At 34.6% G+C, this 22,130-nt stretch overlaps 1 protein-coding gene across 3 annotated transcripts in view; it reads right to left on the bottom strand.

Annotated features, from left to right (window-relative positions):
* Window positions 1–7,135: 7,135 nt before the first annotated feature.
* Window positions 7,136–22,130, bottom strand: part of ADAMTS19 (ADAM metallopeptidase with thrombospondin type 1 motif 19) — a 303,272-nt gene continuing 288,277 nt past the window's right edge. The window contains exons 21-22 of one of the 3 annotated variants that reach the window (XM_079145927.1): window positions 10,918–11,095; window positions 7,136–8,890 (exon numbers count right to left, since the gene is read on the bottom strand). In XM_079145927.1, the coding sequence (XP_079002053.1) occupies window positions 8,739–8,890; window positions 10,918–11,095 (330 nt within the window). In that variant the 3' untranslated portion in view covers window positions 7,136–8,738. The remainder of the gene's footprint in view (window positions 8,891–10,917; window positions 11,096–22,130) is intronic. The other 2 variants (XM_079145925.1, XM_079145926.1) reach the window with 2 other exon arrangements.

The raw sequence follows: 22,130 nt of genomic DNA, 5'->3' as shown, positions 1-22,130 counted from the left end.
CAATTCAAGGGGAATTATTGTCCATATAAAAGCTGCCAGAATTTCAGTGTTATAGCCCATAATTTGGAGTACAGGAAATAGTCACCAGTAGAGAGACACTGCTTGATTTTTCTCTCTGAATATTGCTGAGCTAATAGCAGAATTGGCCCTGCCTAGGCAGCCTCACATGTGATAGGCAGTATCTTGTTTCTTCTCCTGTTTGACTCCCAGAGACTCAAGCTCAGGTGAAACCTAACCAGGTTGTCAGCTCATTCTGAGTAGGAAAATGGCAAGAATTTGCTTTATAGTACGCTATAATAATTAATGTTCCAGTCTATTGCCTTGACCCACCGACAATCAAGATACATTTGACTGTTGCTAGCTATATGATCTCCCGTGATGTTGTGTTTCACACAGCACATTTGAACCAAAGGGAACCATGGCTGCTGAGTTTGGAAGATGTGTTGTCTTAAGTGAACCCATCAGCTGTTAAGAAAGCTCAGAGTGGTGGTATGTATGTTGGCAGTGGCTATGGGCAGTGTCAGGCTGCAAATGACTATTGGATGACTTTAATAGAGAATGTGCTCTTCTCACAAGACACTCTAGGTGATCCATATATCTCACTGGGAAACTGTGGAATTCCATCTGGAGGAAGAAGAAAGCTCCCCACTTGTGAGAAAGTAAAAGATAGATACATCAGTGCCTTCTAAAAGACATGGTTGTCTGTTATTTTTGCATCTCCATAAATGCTCTGACTTAGCAGGAAGGTTTCCCTTCCAGGGGCAATGGGGTTACATGTGGAATGTATCAGCTCTAGATTTCAGAAGAGTGCCACATCACTTATAAGAATCAGGAGCCAGGATGTTCATGAACCAAGCAAGACCCAGGAGAGCACTTACCTTCTTTTATAGCTATAGGCATGAGGGGATGTGTTTTAGCAACTATCTGTCTTACTTAAAGTTGTAAAACTTAATTAAGCAGTTAATATTTTCTATAAGAATTATTTGGACACAAACTCTATCATTGTCTTATGATATTTTAAATACCTTTTGGATGACTTTACGTTATGTTTACTAGAGAAAGCAATAGGTACTTCATAATGGCAGTTTAATAACAAAACAATTAAACTACAAGTGTTTTCAGAATGAATTATATAATGTGCATGTGCATGTGTTTGATATTTTCTGGGTTTTTCTGTCTGCTGCCAGAATATATCCAATGAACAAATATTTCTCAGACTGCTTGCTTTTCCTAAAAGATTCTTTGGGGAATAACACACATCTTCAAGAAGAACCTTGCTTGTCTTTGGCTCTGTATATTGGCAAGTGGAGACACAGAATTCAGATCCAAATATATTTGATTAGGCCTTTTACTTAGCCAAAGTATGAGGTAGGTGAAATGAGCCTTCAGTTTTCCTTAGGCGTTCTTTTAGATTTCTCTGCTATGCCCTGTGTGCCCAGAGGTTTGCATACTCCCTCTCCTTTTTAGTCTCTGACTCTCCATCTTCCTCCCCAGAACTTTGTCTTCACCCTGAAAACCATCAGTTCATTTCTTACTGCCACCCTTGCAGGTAGCCTACGTGACTGCAGCCAGGAAATCAGACTGCAGGCCCTCTGCTCATGCCTGGAGCTGTTCCTTCCCATCAGTGGCTATTCATTACCTCCTAACCATCCTTCATGGGCCATGGTTGCCACCTAGCCTTCTGTAAAACCATCACGCGTTTCCCTTGGTAGATATGACTTTCCCTCCTTTGAAACTTTATTAGTACCTTCATCTTTTATAAAACATTGTTCCTTTTAGATATACATGACAGTAGGGCGTGTTTTGACATGTTATACATATGTGGAGTACACCTTACTCTAATTAGGATCCCATTTTTGTGGTGTACATGATGTTCAGCTTTCCTAGGTTGAGCATGATGTGGAGTAGTTCAGAGGTAGAGCAACTGCCTAGCATGTGTGAGGTCCCAGATGCAATCCCTAGTACCCTCTCCCCAAAAAGGAACATGACGTGGAGTTACACTGGTCATGTATTCATATGCGAACATAGGAAATTTATGTCCTATTCATCCTACTGTCTTTCCTTTTCCCATCACCCCTCCTTCCCTTCACTCCCCTTCGTCTAATCCAATGAACTTCAATTTTCCCCACCACACACACCATTAGTATCTGCATATCAGAGAGAATATTTGGTCTTGGTTTTTTGAGATTGACTTATTTTACATAGCAGGATAGTCTCCAGTTCCATCCATTTACCTGCAAATGTCATAATTTCATTCTTCTTTATGGCTGAGTAATATTCCATTGTGTAAATATACCACAATTTCTTTATCCATCATCTTACTATCCTTTGTTTAATAATTTATTTCATACTTTAACAGCCCCTACCCTAGATTATACATTGTAAAATAATAGGCCTATTGTATGACTCCTTCTACTTAAGTCATGTCTGTAGATTCTTATAAAACCCTTTGTTTAATAATGATTGCTGTTTTCTGTGCTAGTATCTAAGGATATGACTATTGTTGGAAATTGATAACTTTAAGTACAATTTAAAAATGACAAGGGGTTCTGTTTTCCAATCTTATGTTCCATCCGTGCTCAGTGAAAAAAAAGTTCACTTGCCAAAAATTTTGTGACTATATTCTCTTCTGCTAGTTTATAATGCATAAATTCATATTAAAAATTTAAGAGTTTGCTTTGTTAATGCTAGCATTTTCCAAATTGATCCCATGAAACCTATTTATTATTTTTCTATTAACTGAAAAAATCTGAATTACTTTAGAATGATTATTACATATTGGCTTATGATTATATTTCTCTACTGTCATTAATCCTTTTATTTAAAAGCAACAGAGGCTATAAATATAAATAAATAAGATTCATGTTGGAGGAGCACTATGGTGGGAATCATGGCATCTAGGGCCATGATTACCAAGTTTACCACACAGGTAACCATTTGCTCTCTTTCCAGCAAATTTTATAAAAATATTATCTCCCCATAGATTCTCACCCCACATTAATTTTTATAGCAAGAAAATTGAGATAAAAAGATTAAATATTAAGATTAAATACAGGCTCACTAGGTAAAAGTGACTATATTTTAATTTTCCTTTATTCCTTCCTTCCTCCCTCTTTCTTTTCTTCCTTCCCTCTCTTTCAAAATTTTACCAGTGACCAACTGGAATATCTGAAAGTGTTTCCAGCTGAAAAGCCTATACAACATCCAGATGTGCAGTGGAGGATCATCAAATTATCTGAAGGAATTTAAAAATAATTTGGATAGTTTCGATTACAAAGCAAGCCTGTGAGTGAGGTTATATAAATCCTTGTGTTATCTATTACAAAACATTTTCAAAACTGATGAAAAAGGGAAGCAATCAGGATAATTGAATGCACAGAATTTTGAGTTAGAGTAACTCTATTACATCCAACTAAATTATGAATCTCTCTGAGACTCAGTTTCCTTGGTTATAAAAACATTAATAGCCCTTACAAAGTTGCTGAGAGGTTTAATAAGTGCAATGTAGTGGTTAACATGCTTAGGATATACTAAGCACTAAAGAAGTTTGCTATTACTTTAAATCTACATAAGAACATAAACTTCCATTTCATTTGTCTCTGATAAAAAGCAAACTAAAAAAATTAAAAATTAAACCAATATTAACTATCTGTCTTTTTCTTTCTTTCTGTTAGGGTGGATTGAACCCAGAGGTACTCTACCAGTGAACTCAATCCCCTGCCCTTTTTGTTTTTATTTTGAGACAGGGTCTCACTAAGATGTTGAGGCTGGTCTTGAACTTCATATGGTCCTGCCTCAGGCTTCCAAGTAGCTGGAATTATAGACTTGCATAACTTGCCTGACTTTTAGCCTTCTGTATTTTAAAAGCAATTACTTTTTCCATAAACCTTATTATAGTTTGGATGTGAGGTGTCCCCCAAAAGCTCACTTGTGAGACAATGCAGAAGGTTCAGAGGGTTGTTAGAGTCTTAATCCAATCAGTGAATTGATCCCTGATGGGATTAATTAAAGAGGTAGGGTGTGACTGGAGGAGATTGGAATTGGGGTGTGGGTTTGGGGTACATATTTTGTATATGGAGAGTGGAGTTGCTCTCTCTCTGCTCCTGACGATGCAAGCTGCTTCGGCCATGATGTTCTGTCTCTGCCATGATGTTCTGCCCTGAGGAATGGAGCCAGCCTTCTACGGACTAAGACCTATGAAACCGTGAGCCCTCAAATAAACCTATCCTCCTCTATAATTGTGCTTGTCAGATCATTTAGTCACAGCAGTGAAAAATCTGACTAAATTAAACCTCTTCCTTTTGTGATTCTGAGTAAGAACTGGCCAAAAAAGGAAGTTGCATAAATGTGAAGAAAAAATGGGAAGTAGAATTTATTAATCCAAAAGTCCTTTAGCAGTCGTTCAAGGTATACAGTGGCTAACGTCTTATTTAAATTCTTACCTATAGTCTCCTGGAGTAAAATGCATTTAGAGGGCAAGTCAAAGGAAGAGTTTATGGAAGTCTGATAACTGCATCAAGTTTTGACTTGTTTGTCTTGTAGTGGGGCCTAAGAATTCCTATACTCACCTTTCTCACAGATATTATTTAAATACTGGGAGGCATATACCCAGACACTGACAGCATCCCTGCCCCTCATTAGTCTTATGATTATTGGAATGAGAGATCTTATGGTGGTAATGCTGATGGAAGCCCCAGCATTGGAAACTAAATCAATAATGCTTTCCTGAAGGAGTTTCAGAATTTCCCCTATCCATTAAGTATCAGAGGGATCCAGGGAAAGTAAATTCTCATTATTTTTGCCTATTATTCTATGAAGACAGAGGATTTGAAGAATTACCTTGATTTACTACAAATAATCAGATGGTGCCCCCAATTTTGGTTGATATTCCATATATATTATTACAGCAAATGAATATATTTTGGGGGACATTGAAGAAAAAATGTTGAATTCATTTCTTAGTAAAAAAGACTCTGTCCCACAGGGGCCAAGATGTCCTCTATATTGAATATGATAACATACTGTTTCACCACATTAATCATTTCATGTTGATTGGATCTGGTGAACAGGAAGTCATAGCTAATAATACTACACATACACCTTAATAAGATTTATGTGCGTCAGAATGTGAATTAAATCCCTGAAAACGTTGGGGACTTTATACTGTGGTAAAATTTCTAGGATTCAATGGTATGTTAGTATATGCCTTCTAAGGTAAAGGACAAGTTTCTACCTCTGGCCCTTTCTAAGAAAGAGACATAAAATCCAATTGGGCAGCTGCAGTAATTTAAACCTTTTTTGGGAATGATGTTTTCTGAGACTTATTAATGAGTAACCATAAAACTTCCAGTTTGGTGTGATGCACAGAATAAGAGGTGAGTCTGCAATCTGTCTAGGCTGCAATTGAATTTGTTATGCTATTTGGACTGTGGGGCACTTAAAGAATCATTGGAACATGAAGATCCCATATGGAGCCTCTGGAAGATTCCTACTAGTGAATCATAGTAAGGTCTCTGGGATTTTGGAGCAAAGCTGTGGTAATTCTCTACAAATTATTATTTTTGTTCTCAAAAGCTATTTTTGGCTTACTACTAGATCCTAGTAAATGCTTAGTGCTTGGCTATGTCACTGAATTCCCATACAACCTGAATTGCTGATTATAAATTTGATGATGAATGATCATTCAAAGCCTATGCACTGATTTGCTTGAGTGGAACATCACTACCATCATCAAGTGTGCCAGATCAGTCTTGAGCATATTCTGAAAGCATAAATAAATTCCATGAGCAACCAGCTTTTATTACTAAGGATCCTACTACTGGTGCATTACCTCCTTTCTCTCAACTCATACCTAAGGTCTCATAGAGCCTTTCTTATGACTAATAAACTGAGACTAAAAAAAATATCTAGGTCTAGTTCTTTACAACAGTATCACCCAGGGTAAATAGCTGTAGATCCACAACCACACAGAGAGGTGACCTTGCATGAGACTAGTAAGGAAAATTCCTAATCCTTTCAGTTTGAAAGAATGTGCATCTGGCTATTCATTTTGTCTGAAAGGAAAAATGGCCAGAGGCATGATATGCAGTAATGTGTGCTCTGTGGCTAAAGGTTTGGCTGCTTTGGCAGGGGACTTGAAGCATGATCTGAAAATTAGTGCCAAGGAAATTTTGGGAAAAACAGGTTGTAGATGAACATCCTCAAATAGCCTTCATACTTATATTCCCATTTGACTGCTTACCAAAGAGCACACCTGGGAGAAAAGGATAACAATCATCAAGTAGATAAGATGACCTATCTCACAGATGTTGGCCACCTTTCACCGCAACCTTTATACTTGACCAATGGGCTCATGAACAAAGAGACAATAGTAGCAACGTAGGCTTCCACTTGCCAACATCAGTCTAGCTAAAGTGTCTGTTGAGGGTTCAAGCTAACAATTGCTGAGAAGATATGGTTCCATTCTGAAAGACAGCCCACCTTGATTATAGATTGATTACATTAGATCACTTCTTTCACAAAAGATGCAATGGCTTTTTTTCTTACAGAAATAGTTGCTTACTCTGAATATGCATTTGCCTTCTCAACCTGTTAATGCTTCTGTCAAAATACGATCTGTGAACTTAACAAATGTTTCAATCACTGATTTGGTATTCCACACAACATTGCTTTAGTTCAGAGAACTTGTTTAATAACAAATAAAATATGGCAATGGGCTCATGCTCATGTAAATTTCTTACCAGTCTTCCTTTCACCCTGAAGCAGATGGCTTAACAGAATGATGCAATGTCTGTTTTAAAAAATTTTTACTTCTGGCACTAGCTAAGTGAAAATACTCTGGAGGTCTGAGGTAATATTTTAGTTCTAAGATGCTGTGCATGTTCTAAATCATTGACCAATATGTTGTGCTATTTCTACCAAGTTCATAGATTCTGAAATCAGAGATGGAATTATGAGTGCCTTCCTTATTAGTTTATTTTTCTTCCTTCTCTTATTCACCTACTGTCTTTCATAAGATGTGTGGATACTGGTTAATCTTATATCACAGCATTTATGTCAAAGGATTTCCACAATTAGGAACAATCTAGAAAAAAAAAAAAAACTACCTCAATGTTAAAACAAATTTATTAAAATCAAGGTAAAAATAATGAAAGAAGTGTCAAGTAGTGTGGAAGTTTGAGGTTTTATCCTACTCTCAATCTATCAATTTCATTAGCCATATTTTTAGGGCAGAAGACACAAGATTCCTGGGTTAGAGACAAAGGACTTTATTACTCACAGCAATAAAAGTGGCCAGAGAATCCGCATTTCCTTGCACCGGTTCTCTGAGCCCCAATTCACACAGGGTAACATGAAGAAAACCAGGTGATATCTGCACATGCTGTAAGCCTATATTATAATAAAGGAACCTCAATTTTTGAGAGCCTGAAAATTTTATAAAGGGAATCAAGCATGTTTGCCCTTTGTTAAAGAAATATACTACCTCTGTCTTCCACAGTGGTTCACTGTATAAAAGTCCTGTAGAAGAGACTTCAGAACAAAAGCAGACAATGCCTTTTCTTGCCAAACATGTGGAAGTGTGAGAGATCTATGAAGAATTGTCTCCCAAAAGGAAGTTTTACATATTTTATTGAAAAATCTAAGAAATCATGTGAATCATGTACAATATTTTCTCACGAGAAAAATTCTAAGCTGGCTTTTGAACGTTCCACAGAATTGTAAAACATTTTACTTTTTAAAAGGAAAAATACCACAATGAAACTACCATAGTATTATATGCTTTTTTTTTTCCTGTTCCTAAGGAAAAGGCTGAAAATTATTCAGTAAGTTTTCTCATTATGATTTGTGAGTCTAAGCACTATACTCTTTCATAAATCTGCTAAAAAGACACAAGGAAATGGGTGGATCAATGCTTTCTTTGTTCAAAATATTTAAAAAGCTAAAATCTAATGACAACATGATAAAATTATACACATTTTTGTAGGATGTTATCATTTCTATAACAGTTTCTCTACACTATATCAACAGTGCAATGGTGATTCAGTGTAAATCATTACAGTGTTTCATTGTTACAATACTTGTGTTCAAGTACATGTTCATGAACATGATCAAAGTCTCTGCTTTGATTTTCTTTTCCACTATTAAAATAAGGTTATAATTACAGTAGAGTTTTTCCTATGGATGTCTCTAAATCTGAACCAAATTAATAATACATTCTCTAAAATCCTGTTCAACACTATGAGGTTTCTGATGTTTACACATCTCCTGCAGATTACAGAAAATGGGCTAATTCTGCAGCAGGACCAAAAAAAAAAAAAAAAAAGAACCATGATTTTCTCCATATATAACTAAGCTAATATGCTAAGGTAGTATATGTAGTTGATAACTCAATGGTATTAGTGGAAAGTAGCACCTTAGAGACAGCCCTAAATTTAACTTAAAAAAAAAAATGTTTGTAAGTCTAATGATCTTTTTTTAATCTTTTTTTTTTTTTTATTAGGTTACTGGATCCAACTGATTCATTCATATAAATTTTTTATGAAGTCTTATAGTATAAATCAAAATGTTTGTATTACTAAAACAAATACCACATTGGATGTTTGGCAGGGAAAAATAAATTAATTTGATTAAATTATATGTAATCTGCTAATATTTGGTCTGAAAGACATGCTAGTGTGTGTGCTTATAAATAATGTAACTGCAAAGAAATGTGAGCCAGCCAGCCAGCCTGCTAGAGGTCAACTCTTCTGCTGTAGCTTTTGGGCATAGAAGTCCCTGCATGTCTCACAGCAGCGCTGATACCACCGCATGTCCTGACAAAGGTTCTTCTCACGGATCACTCGGCAGTACACAGGCCACTGATCACCCAAGCACTTGAAAGTCAGAGCAGCTGTGAAACAGAACAAAGTGAGTTTGATACATACATTAGTAGAAACCAATTTCAGTCCTTAAAATGGGGATAGATTAAGCAATCAATTTGACTTACTTATTTTATCTACTGGAACCCAAAAGGCAAAGACACATATGCACACCCACACACCCACACTGTAATAAAGGAATAAAGTGAATGAATAAATTCTTACATACTAACTTCTTAAAGTTTACTAAAAAGAGCTTTCCCAGATTCAATGTGTGGTATATATCAACTTCAACATTATACCTTTCATTTAAGCTTATTTTGGAATTTAGGTAGAGAAGATTAAAAAGAAAAATGCAGTCAATGCATCTATCTCTGTGGGAATACAAGTTAATAAGTATTCTTATGAATGAAATTACAAACCGACAGCAAAATGAAAATATGCTCACAGGTATTTCACATTTCTAGTTTCCTACATAGCAGATAATTTTAGGTGGAATATCTGGAGACAATGACTTCAGACCTTTGTAAAAATCAAAGCTGATCGTCATAAGTGACTGAAATTTACAATAATAAAAATGTTTAAAATGACAATCTGATCTAGAAAATTCGTAGATCTGATCTCAGTTTTTCGGAAATAGTAAGTCCTTGCAATGAAAGTGTGTTGCTGCAGTTCTTTCTCTTGCCACTACTCCAATGAAATCCACTACTTTAATTTTAAACAAACAGATTTTTCAACCATGTGTTTTGGTGCTTTGGGGTATATCTTCAGAAAAGAGTAGAGAAAATGCAATTTTAACAAAATTCTTCTCTTAATTCTTTATTTGCCAAATGCTACTTCAAGGGCTCCAAGTAATTACTGGAGAAATGGATTGTGTTTTTATCAAATACATGAATTTGGGACATCTACTTTAGCATTGCTTAACTTTTGTCTTATTCTCATTTTTCTTGAACTGATTATTTCTTAGAAATGTTAATTATTTGGCTTGGAAAAGAAGGTTTTTGTATTTCCATAAAAAAACAAACTTTTCCATTTCATTGTCTTCTTTGCTTGGGCAGTAGCCACTTGTAATGTAGCTCTTTGTATTTTGGCAATATTATTCTATACAATTCAAATTGTTTTCCTGGAAATTATATGCACAGGTTAAAACTCAAGGTGTTAAACATAAATTCACCCATTGACAATCAGGTGGGGAGAGCTGTTAAAAGACACAGAAATAAAGGCTAATTCATTCATCGGTGTCTGTCATGAAAACACAGGCTAAATCTAATTAAAATACACACTCTACTTCTTAAATCTAGTTAAAAAACACACTCTACTTTTTGATAATAGATTATATTAAATAACAGGAATAAAAATAAATATGTCAACATTTCATAACATAGTAACTATATAAACATCAAACTATTACTAGTATCATTTATGTTCACATTTTTATTTTTTAATTTTTTTACTGATTTATTTATTTATTTATTTTTACAGACAGCATTTTGATTCATTGTACACAAATGGGGTCCATTACTAGTATTTTAAAATGTATGGTTATATCCTCAAAGACGAAAAAATGATACCTCCTGTCCCATGGTGTAGTTCCATGCACCTGTTGTTCCTCAAAGTCATGTTTTACTCTATGTCTTCCCAAGAGATAATTTGTACCCAGTATCACTAGGAAGTCTATTAACCATAGGAAATCTCAGGCTTATAATGCAACCTCACCTTTCCACAGGTATTAACTTAATTGATCTTTCTGCCTTGGGACTGGTCTAAAGTTAAAATTTGGTTGCATCCTGTTAACTCTTTTTACAAAGTGACCTTGGGTGGTATGGCATTAATATTTCCTAGACCTGACTCTGTGTAGACACCTTCAGAATCTCAAGCAGTTTACTCTTTAGGATTCTTTTTTTACCCACCTGGCCATTTAGACGAACCCATATCTAAATAGATTCAACTTACGACCAAACTAAGCAGCATAACTTCATAACGCTTAAGCTTTGAAGTGATATGCAAGTAGAAGAGCATTTCTTTGTTTCTCAGTACTATCCACTTTTTGGTCACTTACCTAATCTGGGTGATGTTATCGTATTTACATTAATCTTCTCATTGCAGGGCTGAAGGTGGCATGGCCTATACGCTGCAGGCTTTTCTGAGGAAAAACATTCATTTCCATGTCTTCCTGTGATCTTATGCATGCACTGGATGACTCGGGACTGCATTCCTTTGCCACAGGTAATTGAGCACTAGGAGAAATACAAGGTTTGTTAAAAGTTTTTTGGCTGTTTTCCTTTCCTACACCATTAGCCACATTTTCTATATATTTCTTAAAATTGAACATAAGCAACCACATCCAGAAACAATGCAAAATGTGAGTCAGATGCTTAAAACTTGGGCACAAAATTGCTAAGAACCTCTGGCTGAGCTAGGGCAGAGCTATGTGTATTGAAGGACATTGAAGAGTAATAAGGAAAATTGGAGAGTATGACTTGAAGGGAAAGCAAGTGAATGACACCAGTAATGCTTGGGCAGACAGTTTTCAAAGGTCTAATACTTACAGATTAGAAGCAATACAAATATTTAAATATTGTGGAAGCCGAGCAATTGTACATAGTTTAGTCAACTGTTTTAACATTTAAATAATCAGTCCCACTACAAAGCTACTGTTTGCTTTATGGGGATCAAAGCAGTACCAATTCTATAAGCTTTGATTCCATACACCACTCATAGTAGTGAGCATTTATTTGGCATTTATTATATGCCAGGTACTTGAATTAGAGGTTATATTTACTTTAATATCTCACATGACGCCCATGAGTACTATTATTATCCCTTTTAAACAGATGAGAAAATAGAGTCTCAAATAAGTTAAACAAATTGCCCAAACTTTTACAGCTAAAAGGTGCTAGAATTGGAGTTTGAACTTAAACATATGAATTCAGAGTTTGGATACCTAAGCACTACTTGATACTAGATGATTGCTAATATTCCTCTTCTGGTGAAACAGAAATCTTTTCTTTTCCTCCATCCTGCCAAATTAATCCTTTATTCTACTACCTTTACTATTAAGCTAAAAAATGAACTTTTTTTTTTAAACTTTGTTTTACTATAGTTCAGGTTATGTAGCATGAGATAAATTATTTTGCCTTAAGTACAATTCATATTGACTCATCGTTAGATAAAGTAATCATATAATTTGTTATCCAAATCAAGCACTTGTGGAAGAAATTGTTGATAATAATTATTCCCATACTATAGGCATATAGTAGGGCAGTCTTGAGCAAATTAGGGTATGAAGTCAACCTATCTACAGACAACCTAACAGATCTATATATTAAACGATAAACAGAAATGATTGGCATGTGAAATACCTCATATATTCTTAGCATCATTTAGTATGCATTTTTATAGAGCATATTTACTCATAACTCAAAGAGTGAGTCATATGCAAGTTAGTTAATTCATTCAGTCACCATGCCTGTACTGGAAGCTGACAATGTGCCAAACACTGTTCTGGATACCAGGATGTGAGAGTCACAAAACAGAAAAGAACAGGTACCCCTGAGGACCCATATTCTCATGATCAGGGGAGGAGCAAGAATATAAAGAAGTAAAATATATTGTATTTTAGATATTAGCATCTACGATGGAGAAAAATAAAGCTTAGAATGAGAATGGGGAAAGTTTGGGGTGAGGGGCGGTTTGCAAATCAAATGGTATGATTAAGGGAGAGATTCATGGAGAAGGTGACATAGGAGAGAGAAGCCTACAATACACATTTTTTGATTTCAAATACTATGTTGTTCTCATTATATGCAATATAAACTTTTAACTAATACAACCGGGGCTTTGGTCTTTCGACTACATGCACTATATGTATATTTCATCCATATATTTGGGACCATGCCTAATATGAAGGGTGAGTACCTGAAGAATTTCATCAGATCCTGGATCAGTTTCCATCTCCCGCCCCCTACCCTCTGCCTCTGTGTCACTCTCCTTCCTTTCTCCTTTCTTTCAGTCTTGCTTTCCAATACATTTTGAATTTTGCTCTTTGCACACATATCAAGTAAATTGAAAATATATTTGAAACAAGGGAGCACTGTAGACTTTCACCAAAGGCCAAAATACTGAAACGTCAACATCGATTTACCACCAGCTGGTAAAGAAACACCAGATAACTTGCCATTCATACTTGTTTTACAAGGAAAAATTACTAACTAGAATATTTTAAAAAGAGAGCCTTGTATTGTCTGAAAAATATTCTGTTCCCCAAACAGTATAATATTGCCCTGAAGGACCTCTGAAACAAAACACCTCATGAATTAATTCATGAACTAGAAGTCTTTTATTCGGCAGAGGAAACAGTCCTGATATTTCAGGTTTATTAGAATAAAAAGGAAGTTGTAATTTAGAACAAACTAAAACAGCTTAGAAAATTAATAATTTTAGAGCTAAAGATTTTTTTTTTTAGTCAGAGATAACAAGGCACAAGGAAAATTGATGTTAATAAATCCTCCTTCCCATCTAAAAACAAGCCCTCAAATTCATGAAAATTAAATTTGTTTTGACTTAGTGATATTTTAGTCTCCCTAAGAAAATTATGATCTTCCCTATACTTGGATACTGATGAGTGATATATTGAGATAATTTCACCTTATATTTCTTTAAAAATAGAATATATCTTTTCTTGCCTTGGGAATTAGTAACAATTTCTACAGCTGTATTACATTCTAAGGCTTGAATGCCAAACACTAACCACAACAAAAAAAACCCGCTCAATAATTTCAATAGTACGGAATATCAAAATGAGTCGAAGAATAGTTTGGCAAAGGAAAACCACAAATACAAATGTCAGCAAATCAACCTGGTAATAAGAACAATTCATCTCCCTTTAAAATGAGATACACATCATCAAATTTTATAATCGCTTCCATTATTTAAATCTCTACTTCTTTTCTGTCATTCTAATGCAAGGCAATAAGAGCTGATTGACTTGATTTTGCCTAAGAAAATTTTATCAAAATAAACTAACAAAAGGATCTATCTGGGGAAGAATAAACAATGTCCTAGTTTGTGGAAATACAGAATAGAATTTTATTTATCTCTGATGTTTATATGTTTTTTTCTGAAAATGACCAAGGATGATCTAGTAATTGATACTAAGGTGAACTCTTGGAAAATTAGATGATAGCATTGAAAAGAAAGGGTTTGCAAGTACTGACGAAGACAGGCCAAGATGTCAGAATGATTTAAAGAGTCTATAGATTTGTTAAAATACAAACAAATGGAGGGAAGTAGAAATTTATAGAAAATAAAAACACATTAAAATTCTTACCAAATGCTTAATTTTAACATTATCAAAAGATTAAAAACTAAGGAAGTAGGATGAACTCTGCATGCCTGTGAAGTCCAAGTGTGGAATCCTCTCTCCTATCAGAGAAGGTAAGAGTCATCAAACACTGACAAACAGTTGAACTGCAGCAAGAAGCTGAACATGGAATTTCACTCATAGAAAGTGTGGCTAAGATCTTGAATGAACCCCTCAACACCCTGTAGGTGTTCAAGGAATGATCATTTACTTGGAGACATTTATTGCTATCACAGCTTCTGTTCGTTCAAAAGTAGTCAGTGTGTGCAGTATGATGAAACTGAAGTGTTTAAAGTCTGATCTGATACATTTTAGAAATTGACAATAATTAGGTCTTAGGGTATAATTAGATGATATAAATAACTTGTTGAACCAAATGCTAAATAGAGGATATGAATGTACTGTGTTGCTAGGTTTCCATTTTTTACATGGAAATATTCCTTTTTCAATATATTTAAATGTTTATCAAAACCCCACATCTTTTAAAAATAATGTGCATGCATTTTTCCCAATGTTTCTATGAATACTATTATGTTTAGTAGCCCACTAAGTACCACTAAATGATAACAACACTCTGAAATATACTGAAATGAGCAAACATGTTTAATTAAAGAAAAGGGGCTATGCGTGCACCAATGAACAGTCCTCAACAAATTTGTAGTGTCCAAGTAAGGGAATGGTTACCCACAATACCTGTAGCTTCTTCAAGGGTCATCCCTAGTACAATTCGAATCTACTTTTATAAAGCATAAAATTTTCTTTCTGCCACTGAAAATTCATGAAGCATGTAGGAATTTCCATAATGGCTTATGGCATAACCTATTTCTTATCATGTCGGCCAAATTCACCAAAGAACATTGCTATCTTCCAGATGAAGAAGTAACCTATGTACTTCTGGACAACAAATTTGGAGCCTTTTATAAATAGGATATTCGAAAACATCACTAACTACTCTCCTGTTTAGAAAGGAAATATTCATTCCTTTCACTGGTATTTGATTCTTGTGTTGCTTCCACACCTTTGGAGTCTGAGATCCACTAGATCTCTTTACATGCCAATGTCTTACAGTCTTGCTATCCAGTGAACAATCAACAATTAGCTAGCATGTAAACTATTCTTGAACTGTGACACTGAATATTGCAATTCTTCTACTGTAGAAATAAATATTTCTTTATGTGTCTCAAAGTGAATGTGAAAGGTAGAAGTATAAAAAAATTAAATTGAAGTATATGATAGGAACTCTGTGACTGACTTTTAATACAAAAGAACTCCAAATGGGGGGTTGGTGGTGAACAAAGCAGTACATATTTTAGTGTTAGAATGGAATATTTCCTAAACTGGCAATTTGAGATTTTACTTTAATTACATCATCTTGAAAATATATTTTGAAATAATGACTAAATGCAGTTAGCTAGTAACTATTGTTACAGAAAATGTTCTTTTTTTTGCATTAAGTTATAGTTTCAAATAATATGTGATTTTGAAAATGGGGCTAAAACAAAACTTCCGTATTTAGTCTTAGATATTGAAATTCTATGTAAAATGCCAAACTTGAAAATTTCATTGTTAATTCTACCTTTAACTTCAGGACTTCAGAAAAGTCACATAAGCACTATTTTGGTGCTAGCTAGTTTTTGTCACTCTGAATATTATTTAGATTACTTAGGTTTGTGGGCCATATGTGACATAATGGTATAAGTATGTGGATTTAGATTATATAATCAACTAGTTTGTCAGTGAGTTTATGGAACTCTTAATCTGTGCATGTTCAACACAATCCTAAAGGAACTGTAAAACTCTTCAAGCTATAAATCTTATAAACTGTCATCTTGAAGACTTTACCAAAGATGCAGAAATCCAACAGTAGAAATATCCTAGGTATTTATTCAAATTTTTGTTAGACAAAAAAAAAATCATAACTGAACAACTGGTTTGTATTTGTATTCCTTAATAAGAAAAAAAGATTTTAGTGTTTTAGGGGTTAAAAATAATAATTCTCACATTTGGCCAGCATAGAGATTACCCGAGATTCCTTACTTCTAGACTGTGCCAAAGATATATATTTTGGAGAGAATGTGTATTCTCCAGGCCAACAGCTAAGAAAGGTTCTGTAATGCTTTACTCATTTCCAGCTGGCCTCTACGAGAAATAGGAATTCCTAAATTAGGGGAAAATTGTCACTGGCAGAACTCAAATTTTTTCCCTCACCCAATATAATAGACAATCTTGCAGAACCTGATATAATCTATAATGATAAGTGCCAATCTGTAACAAGGTTAACAGCATTGTCTTGGGCAATTTGTCTTTGTGAATAAATGGGTTATTCCAAAGTGGTTTAACAAGAGCGTAGCAGCATTCACAGTGGAGAGTGGACCTCACAGGGAAGCTGAAGGATGACTTCCACTGGAAATTATTAGCACAGCATTCCTGTTCATCTATGTATATGTTTGGCAGTTCCATCTTTCAACTTTTTAATAAAGTGAGTGTGAAACAAGCACACTGAAGAACAAAAGTTAGCTTTGTTTTTTAAGATTTCTTATTTATTTTGGTCCGTGTTTCAACGTCTTTTTAAAGTAGTTCGTCTGCCTATTTAAAACATGGGTGTTTGGAATTGAATCCATTGCTAGAGGTCAAATATTTGAGGGTATTTTCAGTGAGTGTACTTAATTAATTTTCTCTCCCTTTCTCTTTTCCTTTTTTTTGGTCCTAAAGTTCAAGTTCACTTGGTTTCATAGTTACAGCAAATCAAGGAAATGTGTGTATGGCAAAATCAGATTGCTTATGGATGATTAAGAAAAATCTGAATATGTTGTGAAGGTAACAAAAAATACATTGATTAGTACAAAAATGGAAGAAAAAAGACATTATGCATTATAAAGCAATTAATAAACACAAAGTCCTAGGCACTTTAGTGATTCACTCAGAGATCACTTCACAAGTCACTGGGTTTTTAAAAAAAATTAAAAAGTATAAAAATTAAGACAGCTTTGTTCTATCACTGTCATTACAGTGACACATCTTTCTCCAAGAGAGAACTTTTTGGAATAGCGGTGATTAAATTTCCTTTTCAAATAAAATGATTTCCAGTATAGTCCAATAATTTTTTGTCAAAAATCATTCAGATTCTGCTGTGGTTGTGTAAAAAAGAGAAGTGTGTACTTTTTATTTTGTTATATTTTAAAATAGAGCCTGATTTAGAGAACATTATATTGCTACTTTTAACCCAATCCAATTGGAAATAAACCACAATTTGCCAAATCACAGAAAAAATTCTTAGGTGAGCTTTGACTTCATTTACTGTTTCCTTTCTAGTTCAGAAAATTCCTATCTAATCTGGTCAGGGGGTATTCTAATCAAATGATTCAAGAGGATGCAAAAGTAGTCTCTTAGCTTCCTTAAAATTCAAACTTGAGAAACTCGTAGCTCAAATATCATATTTGATAAGGGTTAACCTACTTTACAAAATTACACTTTCAAGTAGTTTGTTACCATACGGAAAAAGGTGAAGGGAGTCATAGAGTAATCTAAAATTATATGGAAAATGAAAAGTGTTACTCATTATTTGTCATAAAAATGTATGGAATTTCTTAGTTGTGATAGAATTGGAGTCAGAAGAACCAAATTGAAAACACCACATAAGAAAAGAAATAGAATGCTTAGATGTTGTAGCATGTATCTACTCTTTTCCTTATCTGATGAAAAACACCATTTATTTAATAAACATTTCTTGCCTATAGTACAATGTTTTGGTTCTTGAAAGAAGTACGTAAGAAGGATAAAGGGGTTAGGATATTTTCAAGGAAATAGTAACAATGTGAGACTATTGAGAGAAGCCCTTTGAGAATTTCAGTGCTTGCTTGAGCTTATCCCTGAGACCTTGGCTACCTGGAAGAATATTTAGGCAAGGAGAACTCTACAGCCAAAAACATGGGGATGGCAAAAGTGAAAACTGCTCAGTCCTGAACTTAGGAGAAACACTTGAGTTGATGAAAATGGTAAATCCGATTAAGCAAGTTAGGTTAAGACTATGGAAAACTTTAAATGCCAGAGTATCTGAGTATCTACAGTGTGGTCAGTGGGGATTCTCTGGAAGTATCAAGGCTGCAGGAAATAATGATGAAGCCATCTCTTTTAAATGGATGAATCTGAAAGAGGGGATATGTTGGCAAGGAAAGTGTTACTCTAAATCCTAGTGAAAAATTTAGAAACTGCAGTATTATGTTGCCAGAGAAGAGAAACTGAGGCAAAGCCATACTTTGTATGGAAAAATAAGACGCATCAAGGATATCTTCTGGCCTTGGTGGCTAGAGAGGGTGATATTAACATATTTCTTTTTGCAAAAAAAAAAAAAAATGGGAATTTGGGAGTGGGCTGTAGTTTGAGAAAATAAAATGAAGAATTTTGGTTTAAATATGTAAAATTCAAGGAGCTATTGACACGAATGACATTCTCCTATGGTAGCTGAAGTTTTTGAGTTGAGAATGAAGATATGGAACCTCCTGAATTAATTCAGTCCACATCTCATTGAACTTCCTTGAAAATCCTTCCTCTTGTTGCTCAGGGCGTGCCTCTTGCTGCTCTGAATAACCCTTTCTCAGGTCCGTTTGCTGGTAGCTGCTTCCTCTCTCCTATGCCTTTTACAATTTTACAATGCAGTTTCTCAGACTGCGTCTTTTCTTCTCAGGCTACTCTTCCTTCCCAGGGATGTTTATACCTTGAAAACTTAAACATCATCTAGATGCTGATGACTCCAAAACTTTCTATCCCCGTCCCTCTCCTCTGACCTGTTCAGAAAACATCAACACTCAACTGTCTGATGAGCACATAGAACATAATACAAAACAGAATTCATAATCTTCCCCTCATTTTTAATCTTCCTCTAGGTTTTCTTGTTTCATATCACCACCAATTTCTAGGCTAGAAAACAAAACTGAGCCCTTTCTAACACCTTAACACCTCCATTCTTCTCACCTCCCCCTAGAGATAATCAACCTCACTTCTGCTCATTTGAACTTCATGAAAATTATTCAACCATTCCCTACTCCTTGCTAACACTACAATGTAAATATCATTTATATAGCTACTGTGTATGTGACTCCATACTAAGAACTTTCCATGAATTAGCTCATTTAGACTGATTAATTTATCTGAACAGAAGATTCAGAATTCAATCCAGAGCTTTCTAGCTCCATCCACTGAGCTATCTCAGCTCTTAAGTTCTGGAGTTCTTACTCTTCCCTAGAAATTCAACAGGATACTCACGACAGCTTCCTATATCCGTGACATCAATCACATTACTATTGCAGCATCAAAAGCAGAAGGGATTTAGAGTATGAGTTTTTTTTTAATATTCCAGGTAGAAACTGACAAGTTTGCAAAACTAAAAATAATAATAATAAAATAATGGATGTGGTAAAATTAGGACAGAAGTCCTTTTCCTTCCATGTAATTCAAATGAACTATTGTTTGTGCATTGTTGAAGAAAAGTTTAATATATATATGTATATATATTATATATATAATATGTATATATATGTATATAGATGTGTATATATATAACATATAATATGTATATATATATAACATGTATATCACCTTTGCTGACACTATGTTACTTCTGCATGCTATTTACTTAAAGAATAAAAATACAATCTTAAAGAAATTATCTCATCTTCACATATTTATCTGTAAATACTTTTAAAAGCTACATATTTCCCTCTATATATCACAATTTGAATATATCATGATTTATGTAACTAATTAATAGAATGCTGAGAAAGTTCACGTACCTTAAAACTCAGCCCACAGTCCTTGGTTTAATTGATTGATTGATTTGATAATAATAAATTTCAGTCTTGTAGGCTTTTTTGTTGTTGTTGTTGTTTAAGGGATATCTGACCAATTTTCTTGTCTTATATGATTATTTATAAAACTTGTAAACAGTTATCTTTTCCAAACATCAACATACTCGTAGACATTATTATAAACACTAACCCAGTTCAAGAATGGTTATGTATGATTTCAATTTGGTTTCAATCTACAAATTTCCTCTAACTAGAAAAAAATTACATAACTCGCCTTTGAAATTTGAGCAATCTAATGTGAAGTCACCTGCAGAGTATTAAGCTAAGTAACAAACTAGCTACATCCTCTGCAAAAGGGACCTTTGGTGAAAAGAAAGATGAAAAAGGAAATACCACAGTCTCTCCTATGCAGTTTACCAAATACAGAATGTTAAAGGATCTGAGAAGTCCAATAGCAAAGAGTATTTACTTATTTTTATTTCATAACAGCTTTTTTCATACATTGAGAGTACATTCCAGGAGGTGTGCTTTCCATAGAACAACTTTGGGAATGCAAATCTAAAGAACACTTAATATGAACTTAGCCTTATAAAGATGATGGCATTCAGGTCTTTAGTATGTACCATTTTTATAATGTCTATTTAACAGTATACTTTCTGCATTTTAGCAGTTCTCATTTTATTCACTCGTTTTATTCTCCAGTTTCAGTTGACACTTAACAGTTTCTGTTTTACATTTAGTAGAATACTTTGGGTATTTGCTGGTGCTGATAATTATTTCCTTAAATTTGAATGGGAAATCCCTCTAACATGAGATTGAGCTTCAATCCACTTCATTTAGTTGTATTAAAACTAAGAAACTATACATGAATTCCCTAGGACTTCAGGAACCCTTACAAGCTAATTTTAATTGCAATTGTGTCTATGCCAGCAATGAGTTCATCCAGATGTGTGGGAATCCATTTGTTAAGGTCTTAGCTCTACCAAGGGAGAGGAAGAAATCTCTTTGGAATTTTTGGATCTAATGCTTTTTGTTCCTTTTGACAACAGGTAAACAGCGCTATGGAGGTGCATGGTGTTATCTTTGGCTGTGAGCAAAAGTTGTGGTAGAGTATGTGCTTTACGTGCAAGGCCCTGAATTCAATCCCCAGCACCACAAAAAGAAAAAAAAGAAAAAAAAGTGATATTATCTAGTCATTTAGTTCAGAACTTTTCTTTCATTCATTCATTCTTTCTTCCTTTTTCTTTCTTTCCTTCCTTCCTTCCTTCCTTCCTTCCTTCCTTCCTTCCTTCCTTCCTTCCTTCCTTCCTTCCTTCCTTCCTTCCTCCTTCCTTCTCTCTCTCTCTCTCCCTTTCTTCCTTCCTTCCTTCATTTCTTTTTTTCAGTACTGGGGATTGAATCCAGGGTCACTCTACCACTGAGCTACATGCCCATTCTTTTTATTTTATTTTCAAGCAGGGTCTTGATAAATCAAGCAGGCTTTCCTCTAACTTGAGATCCACTGGCCTCAATCTCCTCATTGTCTTTCTAAATTATCCAGGTTTTCTCTAATTTGAGACCACTGGCCTCAGCCTCCTCAGTGGCTAGAATTAGAAGGGTGCACCATTGTACCTGGTGAGAATATTCTTGATTGCAACAGATTGAAATTTGTTTCTTGAAGTTTTCTTCAAAGATTGACTTTTCATTCAGTAGAAAGAAATGCCCTCTGTGATTATTCATAAGTTCCTACTTAGGTGATAAGTCACACAACCTTCAATGCTAATGTTAAGGAATGGCAAGCTTATGTATAGAAAATAGAAGACAGGTGGTCAGGCAACAGACCCTGAATCTATAAAAGTCCTTTAATTAATTGAAAACTTCAAATGCATGTCCTCTGTCTCTCTAAGAATCCTCTATAACAAAAATAAGACATTAAAGAATTTTTTTTTCCTGGGATATGCAAAATGATACAAATTAAGTCACTTGTATTGACTGGTGGTCAATCTGCATAAAGAAAAGACTCAAAATGACCGGGCAATAAATCTTCTACTTATTTTTCTAGATTTGTTGTAAGTGTATCAGCAAAGAATATTTTGTAAAATTATAATTTGCTTGATTTTGTACTTG

This window comes from Sciurus vulgaris (genome assembly GCF_902686455.1).
Source record: "Sciurus vulgaris genome assembly, chromosome: 6".
In the NCBI taxonomy this organism is placed as follows: domain Eukaryota; kingdom Metazoa; phylum Chordata; class Mammalia; order Rodentia; family Sciuridae; genus Sciurus; species Sciurus vulgaris.
This window is presented reverse-complemented; position numbering and strand designations above follow the sequence as displayed.